Consider the following 13,584-nt stretch of genomic DNA (forward strand, 5'->3'; position numbering starts at 1 on the left):
AGCAGAGCAGGGGCACTCAGAGAGGGAGTCCCTTGCAGGGATAGGATCCCCAGTCCAGGTGGTAGGTCAGGATCCCTGGGAACATCGCAGAGGAGGGCTTCCCAGTTCAGGTGGTAGTTCTGGACTAAAGGGAAATTCTCAGAGGAGAGCTGCCCAGCAAAACTTCCCCTATGGGTGAGTCTACCCCACTGGGCGAGGCTTTCCAACCAGGGCAGTAGAACCACAGACACAAACCAAGATCAGATGTGCCCAGACTGCAGTCTAGTCCCCCTTTGACAGACCATCAGTCAATGAGTGGAGGTGCCTCTGCCCACTGACAGGGAATATACCCCACCTGAAGGCCACCACCCCTAGAGGGGAAACTTCCTAGTAGAGCACCACATTATCAAGTTCCTCCAAGACTTCAGGCTACTGAAGGCTAGGAAGTGAGTTATTGGAAATTTACAGAGACAATATTAGTCAATAGAGGAAATCTGCAATATCTCAGAGTTTCAATACTAGAGGGGTAGATACCTGAGCAATATGAGAAAACAAGGGAAGAAAATGTCCCAAACAAACCTAGACATTATAGCAATAAAATCCAATGAGACCTTGACAGAAGAAATGTCAGTAAGGGAGTTCAGAATGTACATAATTAAAATGATCAGGGAAGCAAACGATGAGATGAAAGAGCAAATGCAGGCATTGAATGATCACACCAATCGACAGTTAATAGAGCAGATACAGGAAGCAAAATATCTTTTCAATAAAGAGTTAGAGATATTGAAAAAAACAAATAAATCTTTGAAATGAAGGAAACAATAAACCAAATTAAAAACTCCATAGAAAGCATAACAAATAGGATAGAACACCTGGAAGAAAGAACCTCAGATATTGAAGAAAAATATTTAATCTTGAAAACAAAGTTGACCAAACAGAGAAGATGGTAAGAAATCATGAACAGAATCTACAAGAACTATGGGATATCATGAAAAGGCCAAATTTAAGAATTATTGGGATTGAGGAAGGCTTAGAGAAACAAACCAAAGGAATGAACATTCTATTCAATGAAATAATATCAGAAAATTTCCCAAATCTGAAGAATGAAATGGAAAACCAGGTAAAAGAGGCTTATAAGACTCCAAATGCACAAAATTACAACAGATCCACACCAAGGCACATTATTATGAAAATACCTAACATACAAAATAAAGACAGAATTTTAAAGGCTGCAAGAGAAAAGAATCAAATTACATTTAGGAGGAAACCAAGATGGATATCAGCAGATTTTTCAACCCAGACCCTAAAAGCTAGAAGGGCCTGGAACAACATTTTACAAGCTCTGAAAGAAAATGGATGCCAACCAAGAATCTTATAAACAGCAAAAATTACCTTCAAATTTGATGGCGAAATAAAATCCTTCCATGATAAACAAAAGCTAAAAGAATTTACAAAAAGAAAGCCGGCATTACAGAACATTCTCAGCAAAATATTCCATGAGGAAGAGATGAAAAACAACGATGTAAATCAGCAAAGGGAGGAACTAGCCTAAAGGAACAGCCAAATAAAGAAGAAACCAAGTTGTGTCAAAAAAAAAAAAAAAAAAAACACACACACACAAACAACAACAACAACAACAAAAAAAAAAACACCAAAAATGAACCAAATGACAGGGAATACAAATCATATCTCAATAATAACCCTAAATGTTAATGGCCTGAACTCATCAATCAAAAGCCATAGACTACCAGGTTCAATTAAAAAGAAAGATCCAACAATTTGCTACCTGCAAGAGACTCATCTTATATAAAGAGATTCCCACAGACTAAAGGTGAAAGGATGGGAAAAAAACATACCATGCACCAAAATAGACAGGTAGATCAATGGTACAGAATAGAGAACACGGACACAAACCCAAATAAATACAATTTTCTCATACTAGACAAAAGTGCCATAAATATGCAATGGAGATAAGATAGCCTCTTCAACAAATGGTGCTGGGAAACTGGAAATCCATATGCAACAGAATGAAACTAAATCCCTATCTCTCACCCTGTACAAAAATCAACTCAAAATGGATCAAGGACCTTGGAATCACACCAGAGACCCTTCATCTTATAGAAGAAAAAGTAGGTCCAAATCTTCAACATGTCGGCTTAGGATCAGATTTCCTTAACAGGACTCCCATAGCACAAGAAATAAAAGCAAGAATTAATAACTGGGATAGATTCAAACTAAAAATGTTTCTCTCAACAAAGGAACCTATCAGCAATGTGAAGAGAGAACCTACAGAGTGGGAGAAAATCTTGCCACTCATACTTCAGATAGAGCACTAATATCCAGAATCTATAGAGAACTCAAAAAGCTCTACACCAAGAATACAAATAACCCAATCAACAAATGGGCTAAGGAAATGAACAGACACTTCACAGAAGAAGATCTACAAGCTGTCAGCAGATATATGAAAAAATGTTTGACATCTCTAGTAATAAGAGAAATGCAAATCAAAATTACCCTCAGATTCCATCTCACCCCAATTAGAATGACGATTATCAAGAATACTAGCAACAATAGGTGTTGGCGAGGATGTGGGGAAAAAGGTACACTCATACATTGCTGGTGGGGTGAAATTAGTGCAGCCACTCTGGAAAGCAGTGTGGAGATTCCTTAGAAAACTTGGAATGGAACCACCGTTTGACCCAGCTATCCCACTCCTCGGCCTATACCCAAAGGACTTAAAATCAGCATACTACAGAGATACAGCCACATCAATGTTCATAGCTGCTGAATTCACAATAGCCAGATTATGGAACCAACCTAGATGCCCTTCAATTGATGAATGGATTAAGAAACTGTGATTGATTATATATATACACACACACACACACACACACACACACACACATACAATGGAATATTACTCAGTCTACAAGAATAATAAAATTATGGCATTTGCAGGTAAATGGATGAAATTGGAGAATATCATGCTAAGTGAGATAAACCAATCTCAAAAATCCAAAAGACAAATGATCTTGCTGAGCAGCGGATGATGACACATAATAGAGGGGGGCAAGAATGGAGGAAGGAGGGACTGTATAGAGGGAAAAAGGGTTGGTAGGGGTCGGGGGGGAAGAAAAAAAATAACAGAATGAATCAGAATCTATTACCCTAAGTAAATGTATGATTACACACGTGATATGCCTCTACCTCTGTTATGGGGCGCAACTTAAGAACAGACCGATCACCACTGAGAAGTCCAATTTGACAGTCTTTATTAAGCTGACCAGCTGACTGTCTCATACAATGCCCCCAAAAATGGCTATTGGGAGAGTAGCCCTGACCACAGGGTTGTAGGGGTTCTTATATCAAATATCACATTAGTCATAAGTGTCTGTTCTATGATTTGAAATTGCACATTAACATCATGAGATCATTGACAGAAGGGGAAGTGGGTCAGAATGACCCTTACCTAGGTACAAACTAAAGAATGGTTGCTGACATCCACACAATCACCATTCACATGGTACATTGTTTAGGAGCAATAGGAATCAAAAGAGAGCAATTCTTTACTACATAGGAGTTGCCATTGTATATTATTACATGTGATATTACATGTCACACCAAGTAACTGATGATGGGCACAGAGGCGGGGTGTTCCCATGGGAGAAGCTTATTTCCTACATAACATGGAGTCTCAGGGCAAAATGGAGTCTGTTTAGTCATTTCCCTTAGAGTCTGGCCTATAACATTCTCTTGGAGTCAGATCTGTCAGTCCATCACGCTTCATGTACAAACAGAAACACAAGATATATCCCATTTGTTTACAATAAAAATGAATTTAAAAAATGGAAAGGAGAGGTAAATGCTAATTATCTTGATTTTGGTCAGTATACATTGCATACATTTATCGGAATACACACAACACCTCATAAATATGTATGATTATTACATAATATTCAAAATGGAATATAAAATTAATTTAAAAGGAAAAAAATAAGCCACCTGATTTCTTAATCACATGGTTAATAAAACCATCAATATAATTAAGTATTAATTGATGGGGAAAAGCACTTTATCAACCAAGAAAAAAAGGAGTTTATCATATGATTTGGTGTCACTAGAGCCAAAAAGCAGCAAATAAAATTAAATATAAAAATTTGGAATATTTCACATAAAAATTAGGAATAAGATAAGTATTACTGCTATTGCCAATGAGTAAGTAATAATAAATGGTGTAAGAAAGATGGTCATTCATTGCAGATTTTATGAGCATGAATTTTCCCTTACAGAAACTGTTAGACAATAGAAATTAAAAAGTAAAGAATTAAAAATCATGCTAAATAAATGCAGCAATAATATAAGGTATAATTTTCTTTGAACCTTACTTATTTAAAATGGTATCAAGCAAAAAGAAAATCAATTCATTGGCAGAAATACAAGATGAGTTGTTGTTTACAATATATGTATATGCCAATGAATACAAGTGTTACATGATTTATTTCTTATTTTATTCTTTTACATGCCATTATGAATGCATAATAATTATCTCTACTTATTTAAATCTTTAATTTGTCTCAGCAATTTTTATAGTTTACAATGTACCTACTTTGCATTTCTTTGATTAAAATTGCATTTCTTTGATTAAATATCATAAGAGATATTTTATTCATTCTGATAATTCAGTGAATAAAATCATTTTCACACACTTCAGATTTGCGAAACTTATGTTAAGTATATAGAAATATTATCACTTTTATATATTTACCTTGTCATCCTGCCAGAAATTTATTGTATTTTTAGACTGCAGAATTTCCATTTACTTTTAAAAAATCATTTATGTCTCTTTAATTATATTATCTATCATTCTCATTATTGTTGTCTTACTTTGCATAATTCTTCAATATGGGCTTTGGTCAGTTATACTATTTCATAGGAGCTTCAGAATCTTTGTGCTAAGCTCCACATCTAAGCAACATCAAGAGATGTTTCTATTGACTTCTTCCCCGCTTCAGTGCTTCTTCATTTTTACACACTTTTTATTCTTGAAAAATGCATTTACAGATTATGTATTTATTCTGATTCTACAATAGTCATTGACACTGATCTGCATTGTGTGATCTATGTCTCCTGCACTAATGCTGTTCAGAACAATAGCCACTGCTGTTTTTCCTTTTGAGTTGTAGAAATAGTTTTTTTTTTTTTTTTTCTTTTAAGTCTAATTTCTTAGAGGTCAACATGGCTTAGTGGTTGCCTTGTGATTGGTCAGAGATTTTGTTCCAGCATTTTGAGCTGTTAAGGCTTCCACCCTTTGCCAATGGATTTTCTCTGAGGCTAGGAAATTCACTGCAAGCTCTGGAATTTTGCAAGTCAGTCCTGACTTTTCCTTTCTGCTCCACTTGTTTTTTTTTGTTTCCTCCCATGATGTGCAAGGAGGAAAAACAATAAGGGGGCGGGGTGGCTCACATTCCTGCAGGGACTTACAGAAAGCAAGGGATGGTCATTTTTGATCTCTTTGAACATGTGTGCAGCTGTGTACCTGCAGGTTTTCTTCCAGTTTGCCAGGAACATGAGGGGGCTAATTAGGTTCCAAATCTTATCTTATTCACAGTATGTGTCTCAAGATTTTCTGGCTAATCTTCTGGTATACTGCTCACCTCATTCAGTGTTACATCCTCAGGCTGGGAAGTAAACTTTTCCCATTTGTTTGCCAAGGGGTTTGTTATTGTTTCTGATGACAATGTTGGGTTTCTCGTTTTTCCTCCTACTCTTCATCATGTTAGCCACATCCAGCAAGGATGCTTCTGGGGTTTTTTTTTTGTTTTTTGTTTTCTGTTGTTGTTGTTTTTGGCTGCACTGGTACAAAGCTACTGGATATGGGAAGAAGATGTGCTTACAATTGTGCTTATCCAGGTTCAGTTGTGGTTTAGAATAAGCGCTTCTCAATTAGTTCCATACCTCCGGTTCCTTTCCAGATTTACAATATGATTGTTTTGAATAGTTTGACCACAGTTGTGCAGTTTTATCACTGTTTTAGGTGAAGATGATTAGCCAAGCTCTTTACTCTCTCATTCTGGAAATTCCCCACAGTAAAATTACAGCAACAACTCTTCAACTGCATGGTCTTAACATGCCCTGTGAATATTCTCACTCCTGTGAGGATTCAGGGTCACGCAGAATCAAAGAACTTTAGAAGAGTCTCGTTGGATGTTCAAAAGGACCTCAGAGGCCCACCAGGTGGTGATGTAGCAGAAGTGAGGTGGTGATGTAGCAGAAGTGAGGTACTCTGTTTAGCTTATTTCTGCCTAACATGGTAGTGGGGAGAAGGAAGACCCAGGCCTCCCAGAGGTTACCCCAGAGGCCGTCTCTCTGAAAGTGATGGTTGACAAGAACAAAGGAAACTGAGAACTTGATGAATGGATAGAAGAATGAGCTCTGAAACTTCTTTTACTGAGTTGGAGAATTGCAGACGTGGCAGGTTACTGTGCATGGATAATGTCAAGATCAGAAGATAAGTCTTCCGAGCTTGTCACTTAAATGAGAAACTAATATAACTTTTACTAGGGTATGCTATAAGATTCAATGAGTGGTCATATCTGAAATTATATTTTTCCCATCTTCTCAAGAAAAGACATGATTAGAACAGAGAAGTAGATTTTAGTATTTGAGACATTTTGTTGTGAAATATATGTGAATCACTTTTTCAGTTCCTCAGATGGGAGATCCTACCTATACTTACACAGGTTTTGATTGCTCTGTGTTCTCTTTTCCGAGTTAACTTTTAATCTTCCCTTGGACCCAGGTCTGTTACTGGTTTGGGAAATTGTCCCTTGATCTAGTCTATTCCTCTTATCATTTGTTATGAAAGTACAGTGTACTTCTCAATTAGGTGCTTACACAATTATGGTTATATATTTGTTTGTGTGGTTTCTTCTCTCCATGTTGAACTCTACCCGGACAAGTACTATATATTCTCCCCACTCTTAATTTGAATTACCATTATATATTTTCAGTGCTAAGTAAAATGCCTGTCACAGAGTAAGCACTGAATAAATATTTATAATGATTCAAGAATAAATAAATGAACACACATCAAGATAATTTAATATTTCCCAAAGTGTAGATGATAAAAAGGAAGTTTAAAATATGATTTGAAAAAGTTGGAAAAGTCTTCACTTCTTTCTGTGCCACCATATGCGTGGGAGGTTGTAGTTCATAACACCCCCTTGCAACAACCCACATACCATGAACCATCTCAGTTCTTCCTGAGATCTTCAAATATAGCCTGAATCCCAAAGTGGCCCATGCTGACACATTGAACTGTGCATCTGAAGTTTGAAGATGTAACAACTATGTTCTCTCTCTTTGTGTTGCCATATTATCTCCCCACAGTCACGATTCTGAAGTCCATGTTATCTTTGCCATTTCCTCTTTTGGGCACTCCTCTTGGTTCTCACTGCTGCTGCCTTTATTCTGGTCACTGTGATCATCCGCCATCTTTGTATTATCACTCTGATGTGTCCTCCAGTAAATCCAATTGGGATCTAGGCAGTTTTCCTAAATGGCATTTTGCCACTTCACTCTTGTGTTTGGCATCTTTCACTTTCTTGAAAAAACAAAAGACAATTCCCCAGTGTTGCATGAATAATCTTTCATAATCGAGGCTTACTCATTTCTCTTGTTTTGCTTTTCTTTGTTCCCTAAATTGTAATACTAACTTCTTACATGCAAATCCCTCTATGTCTTCCATCTGTTTTAACACCAGCTTTCTAATTTGTTTTTATCATGTTGTATGACATATACCTCTTTCAATATCTTTAGTAAAAATATGTAGAATACTATGCTTCAACTTTTTCTGCTATTTAAAATAAATATGTCACACCAACCTGAATTTTCTGTACAAATAGGAAACTGTCACTCACAATAAGCCCCACTCTTGTTGGCATATGATGCACTTGCTCCTTCAATTTCTAGCAAGAATTAAGGAGTTTCTGTTGGAGGTTTTGCTGTTTTAGTTTCTCTTGGAAGCACAGTGCCTGTTTTCAGGTTAGGATACCACCCCAGCAAACAGGTCATTCTAAGAAAGAAATTCATGGGTTATAATCATACAGAACAATAGTAGACTCAGGCAAAAATAATGGCTAAGTAGAGAAAGATAGGGAGAACCAATAAAAGGGAGAAAAGGTGAGGAGCAGGAGAAGACCACAGATAGACAAGAAAAGGGGAGACTGCAGGAAGGTAACTGTGCACCATCTGAGCAACTTCCGCCACTTCTTTTTGCAGATGAGAACATTACGAACTCACATGTGAGCTAGATTCCTCTAAGACCAAAAGCCATTGATCTTTTTCAGCCACATGACAGACTATACTCTTTGTCCAAATCCAAGTCTCCAGGATTTGTGCAGTTGGTGCAGTAGGGGAAGTCGGGAGAATGCAGGCAAGAGAAGAGAAAATTGAAAGCCAACAGTGGGAAAGGTAGAGGGAAATGAGAGACACTGGGGGAGGTTGCTGCTGAGCAAGGCAATTGAGGATTTTCTGACAGGGAAGTGGGTAGAGGGAGAGGTTAATCTGTGCCACACAGAAAGACAGATGAGAGCATGAGAAGGTGTAGGAAGGGCAGCATATATCTGAGTTCTGAGGAGAGTTTTCTGGCCAAGATATCAAAGCTCCAAATGCTATTCCTGCTCCTTCTCCTCTTCGAGGGACTTCTCTGCCATGGGCAAAGCACAACTGGTAAGAAGAGCTCAGGTAGAAAGATATCTGTGGTCAGGCACAGGAGAGAAAGCTCTTGGGGTACTTGCCCAAAGGTGGCAATCCTCTTACACTATGCTCTTGGGGTCTACATTCCAGACTACTTCCTCAGACAGGATTCTTGCTTCTCGACTGTTTCTGTCTTCTGATTTTAGGGATGGGGACCTGGATTAGGGAATAGCAGCTATTGGGATATTTGCAAACTATAACTCTCTCCATTCTTCCTTTCCATTCCTCTTCTTCCTGCAGTATCTCTTCTATCATCCCTTATATTCTCTCCAATGGTCACTCTCCTCTCTTTCAGCTACTCAGACTCTTGGATCACATCATGCAGCAGCAGAAGAGCCCCACTCCTTCCACCTACTCCACATCGCCTCCTTTGCCAACCACAGCTGGGCCAACACCCAGGCCTCAGGATGGCTGGATGACCTGCAGATTCTTAGCTGGGACAATGTTGTAAACACTTTCGAATATCTGAAGCCCTGGTCCCAAGGAAACTTCAGCAAGGAGGAATTGAAGAATCTTCAATCACTGTTCCAGCTGTATTTCCATGGTTTCACCAGGGTAGTGCAGGCCTTTTCTAGTCAGTTCCAGTTTGAATGTGAGTTTGATGTTCCAAGTTAATCTTCTGCCTGAGGTCTCTGACCCTTCAAAGGGGGAAGCTGGCTTACCAGCTTCTACCATTCTCCATCTTTCCTGACCTTACTCCCTGTCTCCCTTTGGCTCACACTCACTTCTCTGCTTCACCCTTCACCACCCCCACCCTGCCATAGACACAACAGGGCCTGCATGAGCTAATCTCTTCACACCCTTGGATACACCCTCATGTTCTGCCCCTCTAACTTTGACCTGAGGATTCACATGGACTGATCTGTACCTCACCACTCTTATGTGAGTTTTTCCAGATCAGTCTCCTGTCTTCCTGACAGCCTTTCTTTCTACCCCTTCCCTATCAATTATTCTAATATACATTTATTGTCTTCGAATTTTCTTCCCACAAATTTACCTTTCATTTTGCATCTCAATTCTAGTTTTCTATATGATTCCCCAGCAATGTTCTCACATGAATCCCATCATTCTGGTTTTTTTTTTTTTTTTTAAGTTCCCTTCTTGTCACTCTTTTCATACTGAATCTTTTTTCTGTCTACTTTCAGACCCCTTTGAGCTCCAGATATCAGGAGGGTGTAGACTGCATGCCGGGCAGGCCTCAGAGAGCTTCTTAAATGGAGCATATCAAGGATCAGATTTCCTGAGTTTCCAAGGAAGTTCCTGGGAGCCATCTCCAGGAGCAGGGAGTCGGGCCCAGAAGGTCTGTAGGGTGCTCAATCTCTATGAAGATATCAAGGAAATAGTGCAGAGCCTTCTCGATGACATTTGTCCTCAATATCTGGGAGGCCTCCTTGAAGCAGGGAAGTCAGATTTGGAACGGCAAGGTGAGCCTGACCCTCCCTCCCCTCCTGTTCCTATTGCTTTTACTCTTGTGTTTGAATTTAATCTTTCTCATCATCTTGTTGAAACAAGCAATGAGGTCAGAGGGAGAGATGTCTGACTTTAGGATTATTTTTCAGAGAAAAGAAAGAAGTGATTACTCAAACTTCTAAGGCACCCAAGTACCTGAACTCTAGCCCAAAGTGCTCACCATACTTTCATTTCTCCCCTTTTTTCCTGTGTAGTAAAACCCGAGGTCTGGCTGTCCAGTGGTCCTAGTCCTGGACCTGGACGTCTGCTGCTGGTGTGCCACATCTCTGGCTTCTACCCAAAGCCTGTGTGGGTGATGTGGATGCGGGGTGAGCAGGAGCAACGGGCCACACAGCGAGGTGACACCTTACCTAATGCAGATGGAACGTGGTATCTTGGAGTAACCCTGAATGTGGCAACTGAGGAGGCAGCAGGACTGGCCTGCAGGGTGAAGCACAGCAGTCTGGGAAGCCATGACATAATCATTCACTGGGGTGAGAGAACTGGGACCCTACTGGGAATGATGGAAGATAGTCCCAGAGATTTTGAGTGAGGAGCTGGGAAAATAGGAAGGAATGCTAAGCACGGGAAGCATAAAACTGAAAAAATCCACATAAAGAAGGGTAGGGAATGAGAGCAAGTAAATTTGAAGAAATTCAATATTCAAAATCAGAGGAAATAAAGAAAAAAGAAGGAGGAAAATATCAATTGGTGGAAGAGTGTTGGGGGTACATGACAGACATAGATTCAAGAGGAATTAAAATATGGGCTCTAGAACACAGCTGAGAACTCTAGGAAATCCCCTGCCCTCATGACAGAAACCTAACCTGTGGTGGATCAGGAGGATTTCATGGATGCCTCTGCTTGTTTTATCCCAACCAGGTGGATACCTCAACCTTCTCATTCTGATGTGTTTGACTGCCATCGTCACCCTGGTCCTGCTGATTGTATTGCACTCGTGGTATAGAAAGCAGAGGTGGGCCTTTTCTTATTCTTTGTTCATCCTCTGTCAACTTGTTCTCCTTTCTTGTATCTTTTCCCTTTTCCCCTTCCTCTGTGATTCCCTTCTTGAAGATTAAAATCCTCTTCTTTTTTCACAGCTCAAATTGGAAAATCCACTCTCCTTGTCTATCCAACTCTGCCTTTCCCTGGGGAGCCAAAACCCAGGACCCCAGGAATCCAGCACATCAGCTTCGCTTGACACCAGAATCATGGATCAAAATGAGAATTTTGAAATGGAAAACAAGTCTAAACCAACTAGGGTTACATTAGCTTACCTTGCATGTAAACTCCTTTGTGGTGGGCAAAACCCGGGGCCCAGGGTTATGCCACGTGCATCTAAAGATGGCGACTGGCAGAGAGCAAACGGCGTCCTGATTATGCCTGGAAAGAGGCAGGAAGCATTTACAATTGGCTGTATGATAATCAGTTCAGCCACCTAGCACGTGGACAGATATACTTTACATGTATGCTTGAACAAGTGATCACTTGACCTTTAACAGGATTGGATGGACATATCTGGTTACATTGCTTATGCATGAAACTGCTTATATATTGAGGGTATTATCTGAATAAAGGGGGAAGCTGCTTCATGAACTTCTGAAGAGTACGTGTCTTTTGTCCCGCTGGTAGGGCCGAAAGAGCAAGGAGCTGTGCGAGCACGGTTTTCCGTACTCCTTGTCTACTCCTTATATGTGGTTTATGATCTCTAAAGAACATACGATTTTCTTCAAACAACTTATTCTGGCAGAGCTATTGATCTCTTTGGACACCTTTGCTTTTTATCTTTCAGTGATATCTGTTTTGCTTTGTTCATATGTATATCACCATTGATCCTTCGAGATGTAACTCAGGTGCCTCCTTCTCATGGATGATTCCAAGGGTCTCCCAATTGAAAGGTCTCCTATACTACCCAGATTAGACTGGTCTTCCTGAACACACTTATTTCTTCTTGCTCTGATCAGTCTTTACTTAGGTTTTTTGCTCTTCTCTCTTTTTTAAGATGTTTGAAAGTAGGATTTAGGTGTGTGTACTTGTAAGTACATGGTCCCCTGCCCTGAAAGGACTCATCTTGGTTTAAAGCTTCATAATATCCCAGGAAATATTGCATTTTTATTTCACACTAACATCATAAATTTTGATTCTATTTCTGCCTAAATGTAATGTATTTCAACAAATGCTGACCAAAATGTGTTTACTTTCAGATAAAGCAATATTGTCTTAGCCCATTTCTTCTTTGAAATCTCTCCATCATTTGACTGTGTGCTTATTAAAACAGTTCCTCTTTCCCTTTATACCTGACCAGAGGTAAAGGAGGCAGGTAAATGCCTCAGACTACACTGTGATTAGTGTTAATGCATCTTCAAGATATTTAAATAATACCATGTGAGCTATCACCAGTCAAGCAAGAAGGGGTTCAAATTGTCATTCTTACTTCCAGGAGAATGTGTATGTCTTTGTTGATGTGCATATTATGGGAAAAAAAGTCACATTTTGAGCAATTAGGAAGACAACATGGGATTTGAGGACAATTTTAATGGGAAGAGTCAGAGGAAAGGCAATGATTGGAAAGAAAGATTTGATGCCAGTTTAGCTCTGTGCCTACTTTATTTTGGTCCATCATCATATCATCATCATCTTCATCATCATCATCATCATTATACAGTTTGTTTCTCTTCTTTTTATATAAATTACTAAATTATCTAGTTGAGTTGCAGTACATTTGAATTAGCTTGTTGGAAAGCAGGGAACTATTAGAATGCAGAGTTCATGTAGATGTCCATTCAACTTCTTTCTTTGGATGAGATCATAGAACAGAGTATGGAGGTTTCTTGGTGCAAGTTTATAACTTCATGGGAAGCATTTTCAAGTTCAACGGTCATTTATGCAGGTATAGTATTTACCTAAGAAGGAAGCAATGAGGCTGCCTTCCACAGGTGAGAGTCCATCACCCTCTGTATGATGTGTTCAGTTAGCTTATCTAGGGGCAGCGCTCTCCAGACCAGAGAGGAAAGTAGAATTCTAAGGGGTTGTTTGGAGCAGCAAATGTTGGCGGTCAAGCGTTCTCTCCATGGTTTAAATCCAGAAGGGTGAGCTCTTTCAAAATAAAGAGGTTCAAGTACAATTCTGACACAAGGGGTGTAGTGAAAAATATCTTTCCCATGTTTCTCATTGAAATAATTTTTGCCATTATTGCCATCACAATAATTTTTGAGGTCCCCATCTGATGCAAGCCAACTTCCATGGTTCCATGCCTGATCTTTTCTCTACCACATCTTGTGTTTCTGTGACACTTAATTTCTTTCTGTCCCTCAATTATGTCAAACTTTTTCTCAGTTCAAGTGTCACTTGTATAGAGAGAAATTTGCTGATTAGTCTAAGTAACCCACTCCACCTCAG

At 39.3% G+C, this 13,584-nt stretch overlaps 1 protein-coding gene across 1 annotated transcript; it reads left to right on the forward strand.

Moving 5' to 3' along the window:
• Window positions 1-8,511: 8,511 nt before the first annotated feature.
• On the forward strand, window positions 8,512-11,474 carry LOC306638870 (T-cell surface glycoprotein CD1e, membrane-associated-like). The gene is made up of 6 exons (XM_079102290.1): window positions 8,512-8,709; window positions 9,032-9,328; window positions 9,882-10,160; window positions 10,401-10,679; window positions 11,068-11,161; window positions 11,286-11,474. The coding sequence occupies exons 1-6, from the start codon at window positions 8,574-8,576 to the stop codon at window positions 11,455-11,457; spliced, it is 1,257 nt and encodes a 418-aa protein (XP_078958416.1). The 5' UTR covers window positions 8,512-8,573; the 3' UTR covers window positions 11,458-11,474.
• Window positions 11,475-13,584: the final 2,110 nt, after the last annotated feature.

This window comes from Sciurus vulgaris, assembly GCF_902686455.1.
Source record: "Sciurus vulgaris genome assembly, chromosome: 1".
In the NCBI taxonomy this organism is placed as follows: Eukaryota; Metazoa; Chordata; class Mammalia; order Rodentia; family Sciuridae; genus Sciurus; species Sciurus vulgaris.

Coding starts and splice junctions, on each gene's coding strand:
- LOC306638870 (XM_079102290.1), top strand. CDS start 8,574: ATGAGAAGGTGTAGGAAGGGCAGCATATATCTGAGTTCTGAGGAGAGT. Junction 8,710..9,031: donor CCATGGGCAAAGCACAACTG/GTAAGAAGAGCT, acceptor CCTCTCTTTCAG/CTACTCAGACTCTTGGATCA. Junction 11,162..11,285: donor TCGTGGTATAGAAAGCAGAG/GTGGGCCTTTTC, acceptor CTTTTTTCACAG/CTCAAATTGGAAAATCCACT.